General features: G+C 54.3%; 1 protein-coding gene across 3 annotated transcripts in view; it reads right to left on the bottom strand.

Annotated features, from left to right (window-relative positions):
• Window positions 1-3,752: 3,752 nt before the first annotated feature.
• Window positions 3,753-14,013, bottom strand: part of SH3PXD2A (SH3 and PX domains 2A) — a 234,468-nt gene continuing 224,207 nt past the window's right edge. For 2 of the 3 annotated variants that reach the window (XM_061198315.1, XM_061198218.1), the window contains 4 exons: window positions 13,630-13,967; window positions 12,450-12,499; window positions 9,681-9,800; window positions 3,753-7,540 (listed from right to left, as the gene is read on the bottom strand). In XM_061198315.1, coding sequence (XP_061054298.1) covers window positions 5,567-7,540; window positions 9,681-9,800; window positions 12,450-12,499; window positions 13,630-13,967 — 2,482 coding nt within the window. In that variant the 3' untranslated portion in view covers window positions 3,753-5,566. The remainder of the gene's footprint in view (window positions 7,541-9,680; window positions 9,801-12,449; window positions 12,500-13,629; window positions 13,968-14,013) is intronic. The other variant, XM_061198261.1, reaches the window with a different exon arrangement.

Below are 14,013 nucleotides of genomic sequence, written 5' to 3'. Positions count from 1 at the left end.
TTCACTGAGCTCGCTGTGAGCAATTTCTCGCCCCGACCAGCCTGATCCACCCTCAGCAACATAAGAACTGAGGGCCAGCTGCTCTCATGACATGGGGATCCCACAGTGGTGACATGCATGGCAAAGGCTGGGGGTCAGCCTACTAGAGACACTGTGCAGGTGGCAGCCCCAGCTGACCGCCTCGGCACTTCCACACCCAGTGGCGGCACCTTTCCACATCTTCATTTTGGAGTCCGGGACGATGGCCTAGGCTGCTTCTGCTAGATCTGTTAATGCCAGTGTGAAGTTTCCAACTAAATACTTAATAAAATAATTACCAAAAAAAAAAAAAAAAAAAGACACATTGCACTCTCCAGCCAGAATTACACGTGTGAATAACACATACACTTGCTGCCAGAAGCTGCGAGTCCTTTGGGGCCTGCCCAATGCCAAGGACTTGTTCAATGGAGACAGCTTGCCCAGTATTTTTTTTCCTCTAACCCCATGTTCTTTAGTTCAAGTGGGAAATGACCAACACTCTCACATACGCACTCGAATGCACACACACACACACACACACACACTTCCTCAACAACACACAGCCCTCAAAAAAAGTGAGGGAATCTTGATTCTTTAGCACTGTGGATGGTTCTCTTTCCAGAGAGCTCTGCATCGGGATTCTTGAAGATTGGACCTATAGACGTATACGCTCCAAGGAGAGCCACCCCCACACGGGGGCACGGTCCCACTCTGGGCGCCAGGTTCCTATTTGTACAGAAATTCACCGAACGGGATGGAGCAGCAAGTGTACAGTACTGGAGGTGGAGGGGATAAGCCTGCAAGGATGTCCCTGTCGCCCTGAGGGGCAGAGCTCCCAGGGCTTGGACCCAGAGAGGGCTTGGACCCAGAGACTTCCCGTCCTGTCCCCTCTCTACTGGCACCCAGGTAGGAGGCGGCGGCTTGGTACCTGTTGTGGGAAGTTGGGTCTGCAGGGACCTCAGCAGGCTCCTCCGACGCTTCTCCAAGACCTTCTGGGGACTGTCGGGGTGTTGAGCAGAGGCAGGGCTCACGCCTCACTCGGGCTGAAGTCATTGAGATGAATGGGTGGCCCTGGCTCAGCACCAGGCCCAGCTGCAGGCTTGTGGGAATTGGTGCATCACTGGGGGATGCTGGGCTCAAGGCACCCACATCCCTCCAAAAGGGTTTGATTACATCGAGGGTTCCTGCCCATAAACTGAACTTGAGGTTACGTAGTTTTAGAAAGACTCAAACATTCATCAAAAGGATCATGGCCCAAACATCAAGAGATTGGGGTGAGAAGGCTGCTGAGGGTTATTTTTGGGACAGGTCTTTCTGAGCAGCTGGCTGAAAAACAACGGAAATGAAAACAAGGAGCGGTTCCTGGAGGTCCTTGCTCTGTGCCTAGGGCTGGGGCCCCGGGGAGGCCAAGTGCCCCATGCCACTTCCCTGAATCCCTCTCTTCTGGGTGGACAACACCCAGCAGAAGGGGATGCCCTCTGGCGGGGACCCCTGCCATCTTGCCAGGGAAGGGGGAAGGGGAGGAGGTGTAAGAAAAATCAATACCCAGGTCATCTATAGGCTCCACAGCTACGACTCCTTCCAGGAGCCCCACCTCCCCTAGCGAGAGACGGGGTTGCTGGCTCTCCCGCCACTGCCCCAACAAGCCCTGGCATCCCTCTTGATAATATTGCACTTTTCCTGTCTCTCAGATTGTTTTCATTTTCGATTGAGAATGCAAAGTATTTGGAGCGGGTAGGGGAAGTGAGTAACCTTAAAGAAATAATATATTAGTTAAATACAAAAACAGGAAAAGTAGGGGTTACTTTATCTTTTTTTTCCATAAAAACAAAACAAACTACCAAACCAAGGTCTAAACTTAAATAGTTCTACACCTATTCTGCAAATACTAGTAATATGAAAATAATGCTTGACCGAAATTCCCTTGTCTTTTTTCCTTAGATGATAATAGTAACATGCCTTGCTGAGGAAAGCAATGGATATAAATGCCAGTAAAATATGCTGCTCTAACATCTGAAAGTGATTAAAACGATTCTATATAATGCCTTCGTCAAGATGGAGAATGGAGGAGGAAGAAAGAGGACCCTGTGGGGCTAGGCTGGGGGTGAACGGGGCTGAGGGCTGGCCAGAGGGCCCAGCCACAGCTGGGGCAGATGGCACACCTGCTGTTCAGGCTGCCCCCTCCAGCTCCCTCTTGCCACCCTCGGGGTCCCTTGGCCTAGTGGGAACAGCATGATGGGGCCAGGGAGCCCAGCCAGGCCCCTGTTACAAAGTGGGAGAGAGATGAAGACATCTTTTTCCCTTGTAATAAAAGAAAAAAGTCTTTAAACTGAAAGAAAAAGCACCAAATGATGCATCTTCGGGCATTATATAAACCTCAATAATGACCTCAGAAGGGCTCATTTTGATTAAAGTTGCAGTATACAGCAATACAACGTCATTTCACATTTTCAGTCGCAACTAATGGAAAACTAGGTTTGGACACTGCTGAGATTTTTTTTTTTTTTTTTTTTTAACCTTTTAAAGTCCGATCTGGTTTTCCTCCAGATGGGTCAGAGCCACAGGCCCCTCCCTCCTCTACCTGTTGCCAGAAGTACCCTCCAACATCACAAAGCAGCTCAGTAGCTCTAGGGAAAAGCCCTCTTGCCCTGGGCCGGGCTAGGAGTCCAGGGGCACAAGGTCTGGCATCCCCTGGCCGTGTCTGAGAGGGGCTGGCATGCACCCTTCTTGCTTCAAGTATTAATATTCTCTTTGGGTTTGCAGGGTTTGTGCTGTGCTGTGAGTAAGGGGGTGATGGTGAGGGGCAAGGGGCGAAGACGGGGCATGGCAATCCCTGTTCACTGCCCAAAGCTGCATGCTGTCACCAGGTGGCAGCATTCTCTACTTTTCCTGGATGCCTGAGCAACCCCCAGCCATCCTTAGGGCTGGATGTCACAATGTAAACATGATGACCACACTATAAACTCTAGCGGGGGTGGGGAGGAGTGCAGGGGTGGATGCAATGGGGAGGTCTGCCGTTAACTAGCTATGTGATTTGGGGAAAGCTAATTCCTGTCTTTGGGCTGCAGTAACAGGAGGGTATAGGATGGAGTGACCCTGAAGGTCACTTATAATGACTCTATCACTTAAGAGCACTGGGGATTAAGGAGAGAGGGTCCTTGGGGGGCTGGGAGAACATCTGCCTTGTGGGTGGTGGAGAGTCCCACAAGGCAGTGCAGTGAGGAAGGGCAGGGAAAGGCAGGCTCTGGGGAGCACTGTGGTCCAATCCGACTGAGATGCTCTGTGCTTGGCAGATGCGTCCTGCACTCCTTCCTGGCCTGGCTGGCGTGTTACTGATTGAACTGGCTCAGTGCAGACATTGAGGAGTGAGGCCGCTGGGGCCTTCCCCCTGGAAGATAGCTACGTGGAAGGTCCTTTAACCCGACAATCACTCTACTTTTAAATTTTATTTTAAATAATCATAAATTACTTTTTTTTTCTTTTAATAAATATGTGCTGCTTAAAAATGAGAAAAGTATATACTGCATCTTTAAGTAATGCACTTTGCTCTCTGGGTTTCTTTCCATTCCACCGTATTAAAGTGCATTAATTAAAAAATAATGAACCACTTCTTTATCATTATTGTTCAAATAAGTCCAAATAATATTAATATGAAGACACTACAACACTACCATTAGTACTGCAATCTAGCAGATAACTCAACATCCTGCTCTATTTAATACTGTCCAGCAGAAGAAAATAATAACTAATTTTAATTTTAAACAAACAAAACAAAAGGAAGCAAAATCTCACCACGGCCCTTGCAACATAGAACGGGAGCAGTTTGCTAGAGCTGCCAGGCGTCAGTGTACGGCGAAGGAGGAGGGTGGGGCGGCTGGGGGCTGAGGGCACGAGGCGCGGGTCCCCTGCTGTTCTTCAGGCATCATACGCTGCCTGGGTGGGGAGTGTGGGCGGAGGGAGGGCCTTTCCTCCTTAGTCCAGGATCTGGCAGCTGAATCAGGGGCTGTGAAGCCTGATCTGTCCACAATCAAAGGCACGTGTGGAAATCCACTCCCAGTGAAGAGTGAGTCCTTGGGGAAGCCAGTCTGGCCTCTGAAGTGTCGACTGAAAGACACCACCCAGAGTTGACGGGGACGTCATTCTCTCCCTTCTCTCTTTGCAGGGGCACCGCCCCTCGGAAAGACCAGGCTGGCTCCTGGCCCAGGGATCTTTGTCTCCTCGGGCACCTGCGGCATTGCTTGTAGGCCAGGGGGTGGCTGGTGGTGTCCGCCCAGCAGGTTCCCCTTGGCCCAGGGTGAGGGTGACGGTTGCTTCTCCACAGCCTTCACATAAGGCTTCGGGCCCTGCCCAGGCAGGAGAACGCACGCTGCCCCTCTCCTGAACACCACCCTCCTCCCTGCTGAGGGTTCTGCCCTGCTGAGGTTGCGCAAGAAGCAGGAGAACAGCGTCTCCGCTTTGCCACGGCTGGGACCAGGGCTCCTCCAGCCTGAGATCCCTTTGGCAAGCACCGGTACTGTCCACACAGTGGAAACCAAATGAAGCGACTTCGGCTTGTGGAGGGAAGAATGCAAAACACAAACCAAACAACCTCCCCACAAGAGTATGATAGAAAGGCCATCCACTACCCAACCCGTCCCGTGAGGCTGACCGCCCCTGGGTCCCCAAACAACTCCTAAAATAAGACCAAAACCCAAGGCCTGACATAGAAGGCCCAAAGCAATACACCTCTCCCAAAACTTGCAAAGAACTGCCCACCCAGAAATATCCAAAATAAAGTCTGTGCAGACTGTGAAAAGACCGACGGCTCTGCCTGCCCTCTCTGTAAACACTGGGGCTGGTGGTCCTCCACGGGGGTGCCCCAGGCAGGGCAGGCTCTCTTCTCAAGGCCAGCAGCAGTGACGGCTAAGAATGGCGGTCCTTGCTGGCAGCTGGGGAACTGCTTTTTCTTCAACTAACAAGACACAGTGGCCTGGCCCAGGGACAGCCTGAGCTCACAGGAGATGCCTCCAAGCCCCAGAGCCAGTGGTATCTCCTACCACACTCACCCACGGCAGGCGGCAGCGATTCCTGGGAAACCAGCATAACTCACAAACCTAGATTAGGATGATACAAGGGCTACTTCCGGGGTACAAGATGCCAGCAACGGAAACCAGGCTAGGCAGGGGCAGGGCACAGGAGGCCCGCACAACCACACCTTTTCCAGATTTGCAGCCAAGGCACAAATTGGGGTTTCCTACATGGCCTGTCCCAAATGGTGCCGAGTCCATCAGCAAAGTCCCCAAGGTGCACATGTGAGGCTCAGCTTTCTTGCCTCCGGTCCCAGGCCCAGGACACCCCTGCCCCTTCCACTCCCTGCTCAATGTGGGCCCCCGCCAGACCCTACCTTCCAGCTGGGGGACAGCCTGGAGGGGAGTATCTTCGAGGTCACACATTCTGCAGGTTTAACGTTGTCCTCCCCACCCCCTCCCATTTTCCCTTTCCCTTTTGTCTTATCTCACAGCTCCCCCATACTGAGGCTGGAAGGACTGATGCCCCCCACTACCCCTCATTAGTTCTTTTTCTCCAGGTAGTTGGAGGGCACCCAGCCTTTGAAGGGCTTCACCCCGTCCAGAATCTGGCAGTACCACCAGCCGTTGGGGTTCCTCTCCAGGACCTCCATGGACACGCCCTCCTGGAAGCCCGCCGTCTCCTCGTCCCCCTCGTAGTCCGCGATCGAGACGTACACATCTTTGAGGTTGTTGTGGATGAACTGGGACTTCTCAATGGGCTTGGGGCGCACAGGGGACACCGGGATGCCATTGCGCTGAGTGGGCAGCAGAGGAGGGTCCGAGCCCTGGCTGGCGGCCCGTTCGACCAGGCGGCCCTTGGCTTCTGCGGCTGCCGAGCGGGCGGTGCTGAAGGAGGAGTTCCGGCGGACGCCTCGGAGGCCGTCGGTGGCCGTCAGCGACTCATTCCTCCTCAGGGCACAGGACAGGTTGCTGTCCTTGGGCGGTGGGGACACGAACACCGACTGGGGCCTCACGGCCACCTGCCGCACGCCATTCCTCATCTTCACCGCCCCGGCACCCGAGGTCTTGACGAAGCCCCCGGGAGGCTTGGAGGGGATGGGCGGCGTGGCCCTCTTGCTCTGGTTGACAGTGTTGAGCGCTTGGACCCGCTTCTCGATCTTTTCCAGGCTGTCTGACTTGCCCTCGTTCTGCTTGCTCTTGGTGGCCACTGTGTCCAGCTCTCTGCCAGGGGGGTCGAATTGCTCATTCTCACCGAGCACCAAATAGTGGGAGGGGGCCCAGCCCTCCAGCTCCCCAAACCTCACGTACCACCAGCCACTTTCCAGTTTCTCAAGCACCTGCACCTCCACGCCTGCTGGGAAGCTGATCTCCGAGTCCTGGACCTTTTGGTAGGCACTACATGTCATGTAGGAGGTGGCCTGCCCTTCCCACCCCTTCTTGGTGGGACATGGGGGCGTGGCAGCAGGGAGGGTGATGAGGTCGGCCGAGCCTCTCCTGGACCCCTCACTGGGACCCTCGAAGGCCATCTGGGGGGGCAGCTCCGAATCCTCGCTCTTGGAGCCCTTGAGGCCACCCCGGAGCTGGCCAGTGGGCCTCAGCTGGCGCCGTAAAGTGCTGATGTCCATCTTCTCTTGGCTCTGGGACTCTGTGCGGTTCAGGAACGGCTTGGGCCGGACTGATGGCTTGGCCCGGGCACAGGAGGTCAGCCCAGTCTTCAGGTCAGCATCCTTCCTCGCTCCGACCTTGGGAGTGCCGCGGATGCCTGCGTCCGAGGCAGAACGGGGCTTCAGGTCCCCACTGTTCTTGGACAAGGATGAGGAGGAAGAGGAGGAAGAGGAAGAGCAGGTGGTGTTGATGGTGATGGACGAGGAAAAGGAGGCCGAGGAGTGGTTCTTCCCCAATTCCGCCTGGGCGTTCTTCTCTGCCTTGAGCTTCAAGAGTGACGACGATTTGGGGGAGCCCGATTTGGGGGAGTTTTTCCTGGCAAGGGACAGCGGGGAGCCGCCTGGGGAGTCACTGTCCCGGGAGGAGAGCCTGGCCGACAGGGCGTCCTCTGCACACGCCCGGAAGCCCTCGTTCTCATAGATGGTCTCCTCCTCTAGGGCCACGTCCTCTGCAGATCCGCCCACCTTGAAGCGGGCGCGCTGCAGCGAGAAGGCGGGCGAGGGCCTGCGGGGCTGGCCGGGCCGCCTGTCCCCCGAGCCACCGTCCTCTGCGGGCTCCTCACTCAGCTCTGGCTCTGAGTCGAAGCCAAAGGCAGGGATGTCATACTCGGGCTCCTCGTACTTGAGCCTCAGCGGGGAGTCCTGGCTCTCACCAGCGCCCGCCAGACCCTCCTCGGCCTCCTTGGGCTTGCTGGGTGGTGCCGGTGGGGGCACCTTGGGCCGCGTCAGAGTGCTCGTGCGGCGGCTCAGGTTGGGCTTCTTGCGCTTATCGATGTACGACGCGGGGGCCCAGCCCTCCTTCTCACCAATCTGCACATACCACCAGCCACCCGAGTTCTTGTCGATGACCTGGGGGAAGGGGCAGACAGGCCAGTGAGCTGGGAGGATCGCTGGGGCCCTACCATGTGCCAGGATGGGAGCTTCACACTTTGGCTCTAGGAGACATTATCTCCATTTCCCAGATGAGTGAACTGAGCCACTGAGTAAGTGGCCCAGGACCCAACGTAGGAAGTGATGGGCTGGCATTCAAACCCAGGTCTCTATCATCTCCTGGATGGGGGGGCTCCCACTCTCCAAGGCCCCCTCTCCTGCTCTTCCAAGTCTCCTCCAACACCCTGGTCGAGCTGGCCTCCTCTCCAGACCCTCACTTCTCCTCCCGCTGAACTACTACACTTGGAAGATGCACTGTTCCCAGTCCCTACAAAACCCCACTCACCACGGACCCATACGTACAAAAGACTGCCATTCCACCACTTCCATCCTCTCACCACCATACTGCTAGGCCCTCCCTCGGTGACCCTGGAAAGGGTCTCTCAGGGCAGAAGAGAATAGGAGGGTGCAGGTGAGTGGAACCTGGAGGTAAGGCTGAGGCCGGACCTCCCTGGTTTCCCCATTGCTCATGGTCATTTCACTACATGTGGAATCCCACTGAAATCCTACCAGCTGAGGAGATTTCTTTGAGTTGAATGGTTTCCTGGGGGAAGGCTAGGGCCTCTCAGTCATTTCCCTGTTAGTATAAACTCGTTCAAGGAGCTTCTTTCTTAACTGCTACTTGAGACTGGAGAGAGCCCAGGAGTGCGGTTGCTGGCTGTACTGAGGTCCGTTTGGATCGGGGAGTACAAATGGAAGAGGCAGTTGTCCTTCCATGTGCGCAGGTTCCGCATCCCTGGATATGGAGGGCCAACTGCACTACGATTTTATATAAGGGCCTTGAGCATCCCAGGATTTGGGTGTCCATTGGGGGTCATGGAACCAATCCCCCACGGATCCCGAGGAACAACTGTAATTTTGAATTGTGGAACACTGCTGGAGGAAGAGGTCCCAGGGAGGGGAAGGGAAGCTTGAAAGCACCGGCACTGGGGGAAGAGGGGCAAGGAAGGAAGGGAGGATAGAGACCACCAAAGGCAAGGTCTGCCTGAGGCCAGCCCTCTGCAGCCCCCGCCCTGCCTTGGGTGCTATATTCCATCCTTCACTCTGCCCACTCCATACTCAAAATGCATGCATGGGTAGATCCTAAGTATGTCAGTTCTCTTACATTATGAGCTTCGTAGGCTCTTCTGGAAGCATAAGCACCACTGAGAGAATGATTTCTTTTAGAAATTTAGTTCTAAGTTCCAGGCATGTGGTTTAAAACGTTCACATTGGGGATATCACCTCTTCAATGGGCAGAGACTGCCCAATTACTCTTCTGATGGTTTTACAGGTATTAATTGGACTTAACTCCATTACTACACAGAGCCACTCAAGAGAAAGATCTGAGTCACAGATCTTCTCTGGCCCCTGGAATGCCATGTTCAGCGCTGGCCACAAAGTGGGGTTTCATAAATGCTAGGAGACCGGCTGGGAGGGAGCAGGAGAGGGTCTACTACCCATTTGCAGAGAGAAATCATCAAAACCTGGGGGAGAAGTGACTGCATCAAATGTCAGAGGTGCCTGTGGTGTGGACATGGCCAGAACTGGGCTCCTCAGTGCCTTACTCCGGCTGCCTGGACCACATTCTCCCAACAGCAGCACTTCCTAATATGGGTCTTGTGGAACCCTGGCCCCCAGGAGCTCCTGGGAGAGGAATCTAGGTGATACTGCCTATTCCAGTCCCCTCTTAGAGACACACAGCGACACCCCCATATCTAGGCTCTGAGAAGTTCTGCAATTAAAACGACAAAGCTGGTTGGGTTTTGTTTAACTCACTGTCCTCCAAACTCATTCAACCCCAGAGACCCTTTGCTTCAAAGTGCCCCCATCACAAGCTCCTATAATATGCTTTGGGAAACGCTGCTGTGACGGGAGCTGGGTGGAGACATGAGCCGTGGGTTCTAGTCCTGGCTGTGGCACCTACTGGCTTTAGGCAAATTCTAATCCCTGTGGGTCCTGTTTCTGCACCTTTCCTGCCCGCCCCTCAGGAATGTCGCCAGCAAGACATAAATGGGAAACACGGGAGGTATCTGACCATCATGAATTATAACCCTTAGCCCCATGGCCCAAGGCTCACCTCTGCCTTCTGTCCACCTCGAAAACTGATCCCATCAGAAATGCACGACTGGAATTCGGCAATGGTGTAGTACTCCACCTCAACAGAAGGGGGCTCTGGCGGCTTAGGCAGCTGGAACCCCTGAGGCAGAGAAGGACTCAGTCAGCAAGACCCACCTGATCAGAGCCGTAAGGTGAGTGTGGTGGTTACACCAGGTGGAGAGCAGCTGACTTGAGGATGTATCAATCACCTGAGTCTCAGGGTGTCTCACCAAGAGACCACTCTCCTGACCAGGCTCTCTAAGAATACCTAGGATTCGCTTGAGACTTGTCTGAGCTATGAAAATGATCATCTAAGTAAATTTCCACCCTTACATCTTTGGATTCCAGTTTTCAGAAGCCTCAACAGCTAGGTCCCAAAATGAAAGTCAAAAAGCAGAGAAATTGTTGTAACAAAGCCCGTGCACACTGCCCCCTGGGAGAGGAGAGCCATGTCCTTGAGTCTCAGGTGAAGGGCCACCGGGGTGACACCTGACTGCAGAGGTGGGGTGGGTGTAAGGGGGTGTGGGGTTGGTCGGAAAACCCCTTGGTCGGTCATCATGATGATACCAAATGGTTAGGCAAGCACGGAATAAACTCAGGATCCTTTGCTCTGGGGTTGGGTAGAACACGCTGGGCAGCAAATGCTTCCTAGATGCTGGCACGTCGATAACTAAGCCTGACATGCAAGGAAATTTAGAATGTGGCCACAGTCCATGAGTTGTGAGCCTCATTCATTCACTTGACAAATGTTTGTTGTGTGTCTACTGGGTGCCAGACTCTGGTCCAAGGCACCAGGCATCCAAGAGTGAACCAAAGGGACAGGACAACCCCCTTGCCCTCGTGGAGAGGACATTCCAGCTTCAGCCAGTCTCTACTCCAGCCAACATGGCCTTGGTGCCTCCCTATCACTCCCAGTATGGCCTGGTATCAAACAAAGGAGTTAAAATAAAACAATCTTATAAAAAAGGTACATGTCTTTGGGAGGCTAGAGGGGGGAAGCAGCTACAATGTAGCAGGAAGACCTCAAAAGATCTCTGCCTGCAGGTGGACGCATGTGGACTCCAATCCCAGCTCAGCAATTCACCAGTTGTGTGGCCCTGGGCAAGGCCCTTGCCCTCTCTGAGCCTCAGTTCCCTCATCTGTAAAATGGAACTAATAACAGGGTCATGAGATAATGAACATAGCTTCTGGTCCAGCCAACGGCACAGGAAAAGCTCTATAAACATAAGCTGAAGCCGAACGCTCTTCCTGAAACGCCATCCTATTCCTCTTAACCTGCCTCGTCCTTCAAGGCTCAGCATGTTCTAATCCTGCCACTCACAGCTGAGCTGCCTCAGGTCAGAGTGAGTGAAGGGTGGGGGGAGGCTGGTTTTGAGGGACCAGGTCAACTTTCCCTGCCCTGGTGGCTGGCTCTGCAGCCGTGCATGCGCACAGATGTGGCCCAGGTCCCAGCCCTGCCTGGACCCCCGCGGCCAGGTGGGAGTCGGACGGACCTAGCTGGAAAGAGCAGCTCTGTCCTAGCAAGCCCTGCTTTTGGCAGGTGTGGAAAGAATTACCCCATTCTTGCCAAAATCAAGTCTGCCTGAAAATAATCAGCTGGGGCTGAGAGAGATGGGGGGAGGGGAGAACTCGTTCAGTTGTGTAAAACGGGAGGGGAAACGAGATAGAAACTCCACTGGGGCTGATGGCCAGGGCCAGGACAGTCCCATCTCCAGGGGCCAAATCTTCAAAAATCCTGTTTATGGAAGGCCAACTCTTCCAGTGACTGCTGCTGTCCGCCCCCCTGGGGCGGATGTCACTGACCACAGTAAATCTCGCTGCTAAGCCCAGATGTGACTTCAGAATCCTTGTCCACACACAGTGCACAGAGAGCTGACAGAGGAAGTGGAAAGTCGACGGCCAGCCCTCTGCATACACCATCTCATCCCATCCTTACAACAGCCCTAGGAGATGGCTGGCACTGTCCCCCTCTTATAAATAAGGAAACTGAGGCCTGTGGAGGGTAAGCAACCTGGCCAGGGGCTTGCTGTTTCTCAGTGTCAGAAATGGAGTATGAATCCATGCCCGGCAGGCCTGAAGCCCCATTCTTTCCACTGCATCCCACTGCCCCAGATGACAGTTCTTGGTTCTAGGGCTCTCGGTCTGCCACCTCTCACCCAAAGCCCCAGCACCCTGAATGCACATCCACCTCCGTGGTGGTCTGGATGCCAGGAAACCTCACCTACAGGCGCCACAGACCCCAGCAGCATTGAGCCTCCTTGAGCTTCAGCATAAACCAGTCCCTGCCATTTACCACCCTCCTCCCCAGAGAGGATGCTCACTGGTCTGCCCTGTGCCCTCCCAGGTTCTGGCATCCACTGGGCACTCCCGGGCAAGGAAGGCAAAGCTGAAAGTCTTCCAGGCTCACATGGACAGCAGCCCTATCTCCCGCCCCTGGCAATGCCCCGGCTGGACACTCTCGCCAGCCAGTCTAAATGTTTATGTCTGCCAGTGCCGTGGCTGGGATGGATTTATTTAGCTTTGGAGTGCAGTGTGTTTTCGATTAAAAACTGTCCAGCTAGGCCCCAGGAAGGGTGGGTTCCCCAGGCTTTCCTCCCTGCCTCCAGCCCCACAAAGCTGGAAGCTCCAGCATGGCCCTGGGGAAGCTCTGGACCAGCAGACTCTGCACTGAGACAGCCAATTACTGGGAGCTGCTACAGTGCACCCAGGAAAGGGAATGAGAAAGAGAGAAGAAACTGAGCACACATACCAAGCTGGACTCTCTGCGAGGTGGAGGCCTTGTCCTGAGGTTCGGGGAGCCTAGAAGAAGAAACAGGGCTTCAGAAATCGCAGCCAGACACAGTGCCTTCCCTGCCTTCCCTGGGTGTGACCTCCTGATGCTGGGAAGTTCCTGCTCTTCTCCCGCATTTATGAGGAACCCATGCTCTCGGTCACCACAGGCACGATAGCTGGGCTTCTTCAGTGGAAGTGAGAGATCTTTAAGCTTCCTTAGCTGTGTTTCAAGGGGATCTGTGAACCCCCTAAGATGATGTGCACATTTCAAAATGTACAGACATAGGGGCTTTTTTCAGGGGAAAGGGTAGATAGCTTTATGAGATTTCCAAAGTTAGGAGAAGAGACCATATCTATTTTTTGCTCACTACCAAATCCTTGGAAGCTAGCACAGTGCTAGGCAAGAGGAAGTACCCCCAAAACAGCTCCCGACTGACTGCTCAGAAGGCTTCAGGCATAAAGCTAATGTTAACTAAGTTCAGAACTGAACTAAAAAACAGCTTTCCTCCAGATTTTAAGAATGGCTGGACACAAACAGAAGCTGGTCTCATAATACAGAACAGTTTAACCCTCAACCACAGGCATCCTTGCCCCAGAGATGCTAGAGATTTGGAGGGGCCAGCAGCTGGGTTTCTCCTGTACAAAAGGAGGAGATTCCGGAAGAATGCTGCTTAAAAGTGCTTGTGGAGGGAGGTACAGTCACCCTTCCAAGTGTCTTAGATTTCTGGTAACTGGAGGAAGACAATAGGGAAGAAGCAGTAAGGCTCAGCAAGATGATCTTCTATCGGCTGTCACTCATAGAGCAGCCTTGCATCGAGGGACCCATTTCACAGCCCAGGTGACTTATCTGCAGAGTGACCATTCATGGCTCCCCACTAGAGGAGGAGGGGATGCTACCAGCTTATATATGCATGCAATTTATCTTCGGTGGAGGAGTTGGAAGGAATTGCCTTGTCCATGCTTGTGATTAGCATAAGACAAGCTGGCAAAGCGAGCCTGGGGTCAGGGGTCAGCCTACATCTCAGGAAGAGAATAATACGGGGATCATGCACACACCCCCCACACCCCACCCCCCCCCCGCCAGGCTTTCCTTGCACCTCACGCCCCTTCTCTAAAGAGCTGTGTGGCAAGGACCCGGGGATCAGCGAGGCTCTTACTGATCTGGGCCCTCTGAGGGGCAATCCTGGCCACGGCGGGGGAGCCCTGGGCCAGCTTGGAGACGGTCCTCTCGGGGACACCCAGGGCACTGCCGTTGGAAGCGTTGCAGAGGATGGGCAGGCTGATCTCCTTCTTGGTGATGGGGGCCTCTGGGCCCTCGCCTTCAGCTGGGGTGGTCTCCTTGTCCCCGGACGCCTTTTTGTTCAGCAGGTTGCTGATCTCCATGATGTTCCCGATGATCTCCACCGGGCCTGCCAGATTCTTCTTCCGTGCTGGCAGGTCATCCTTGGCTTTCTTCAGGTAGGATGCTGGTGCCCAGCCCTCTTTGCCCAGGTATCTGCAGGGAGGAGTGGGACATGGCATCATGAGAGCACCCTGTCCAG

The sequence above is a fragment of the Eubalaena glacialis genome, chromosome 1, assembly GCF_028564815.1.
Source record: "Eubalaena glacialis isolate mEubGla1 chromosome 1, mEubGla1.1.hap2.+ XY, whole genome shotgun sequence".
NCBI classification, from domain to species: Eukaryota; Metazoa; Chordata; class Mammalia; order Artiodactyla; family Balaenidae; genus Eubalaena; species Eubalaena glacialis.
The sequence above is the reverse complement of the archived record's forward strand: the minus strand, read 5'-3'. Positions and strand labels throughout refer to the sequence as shown.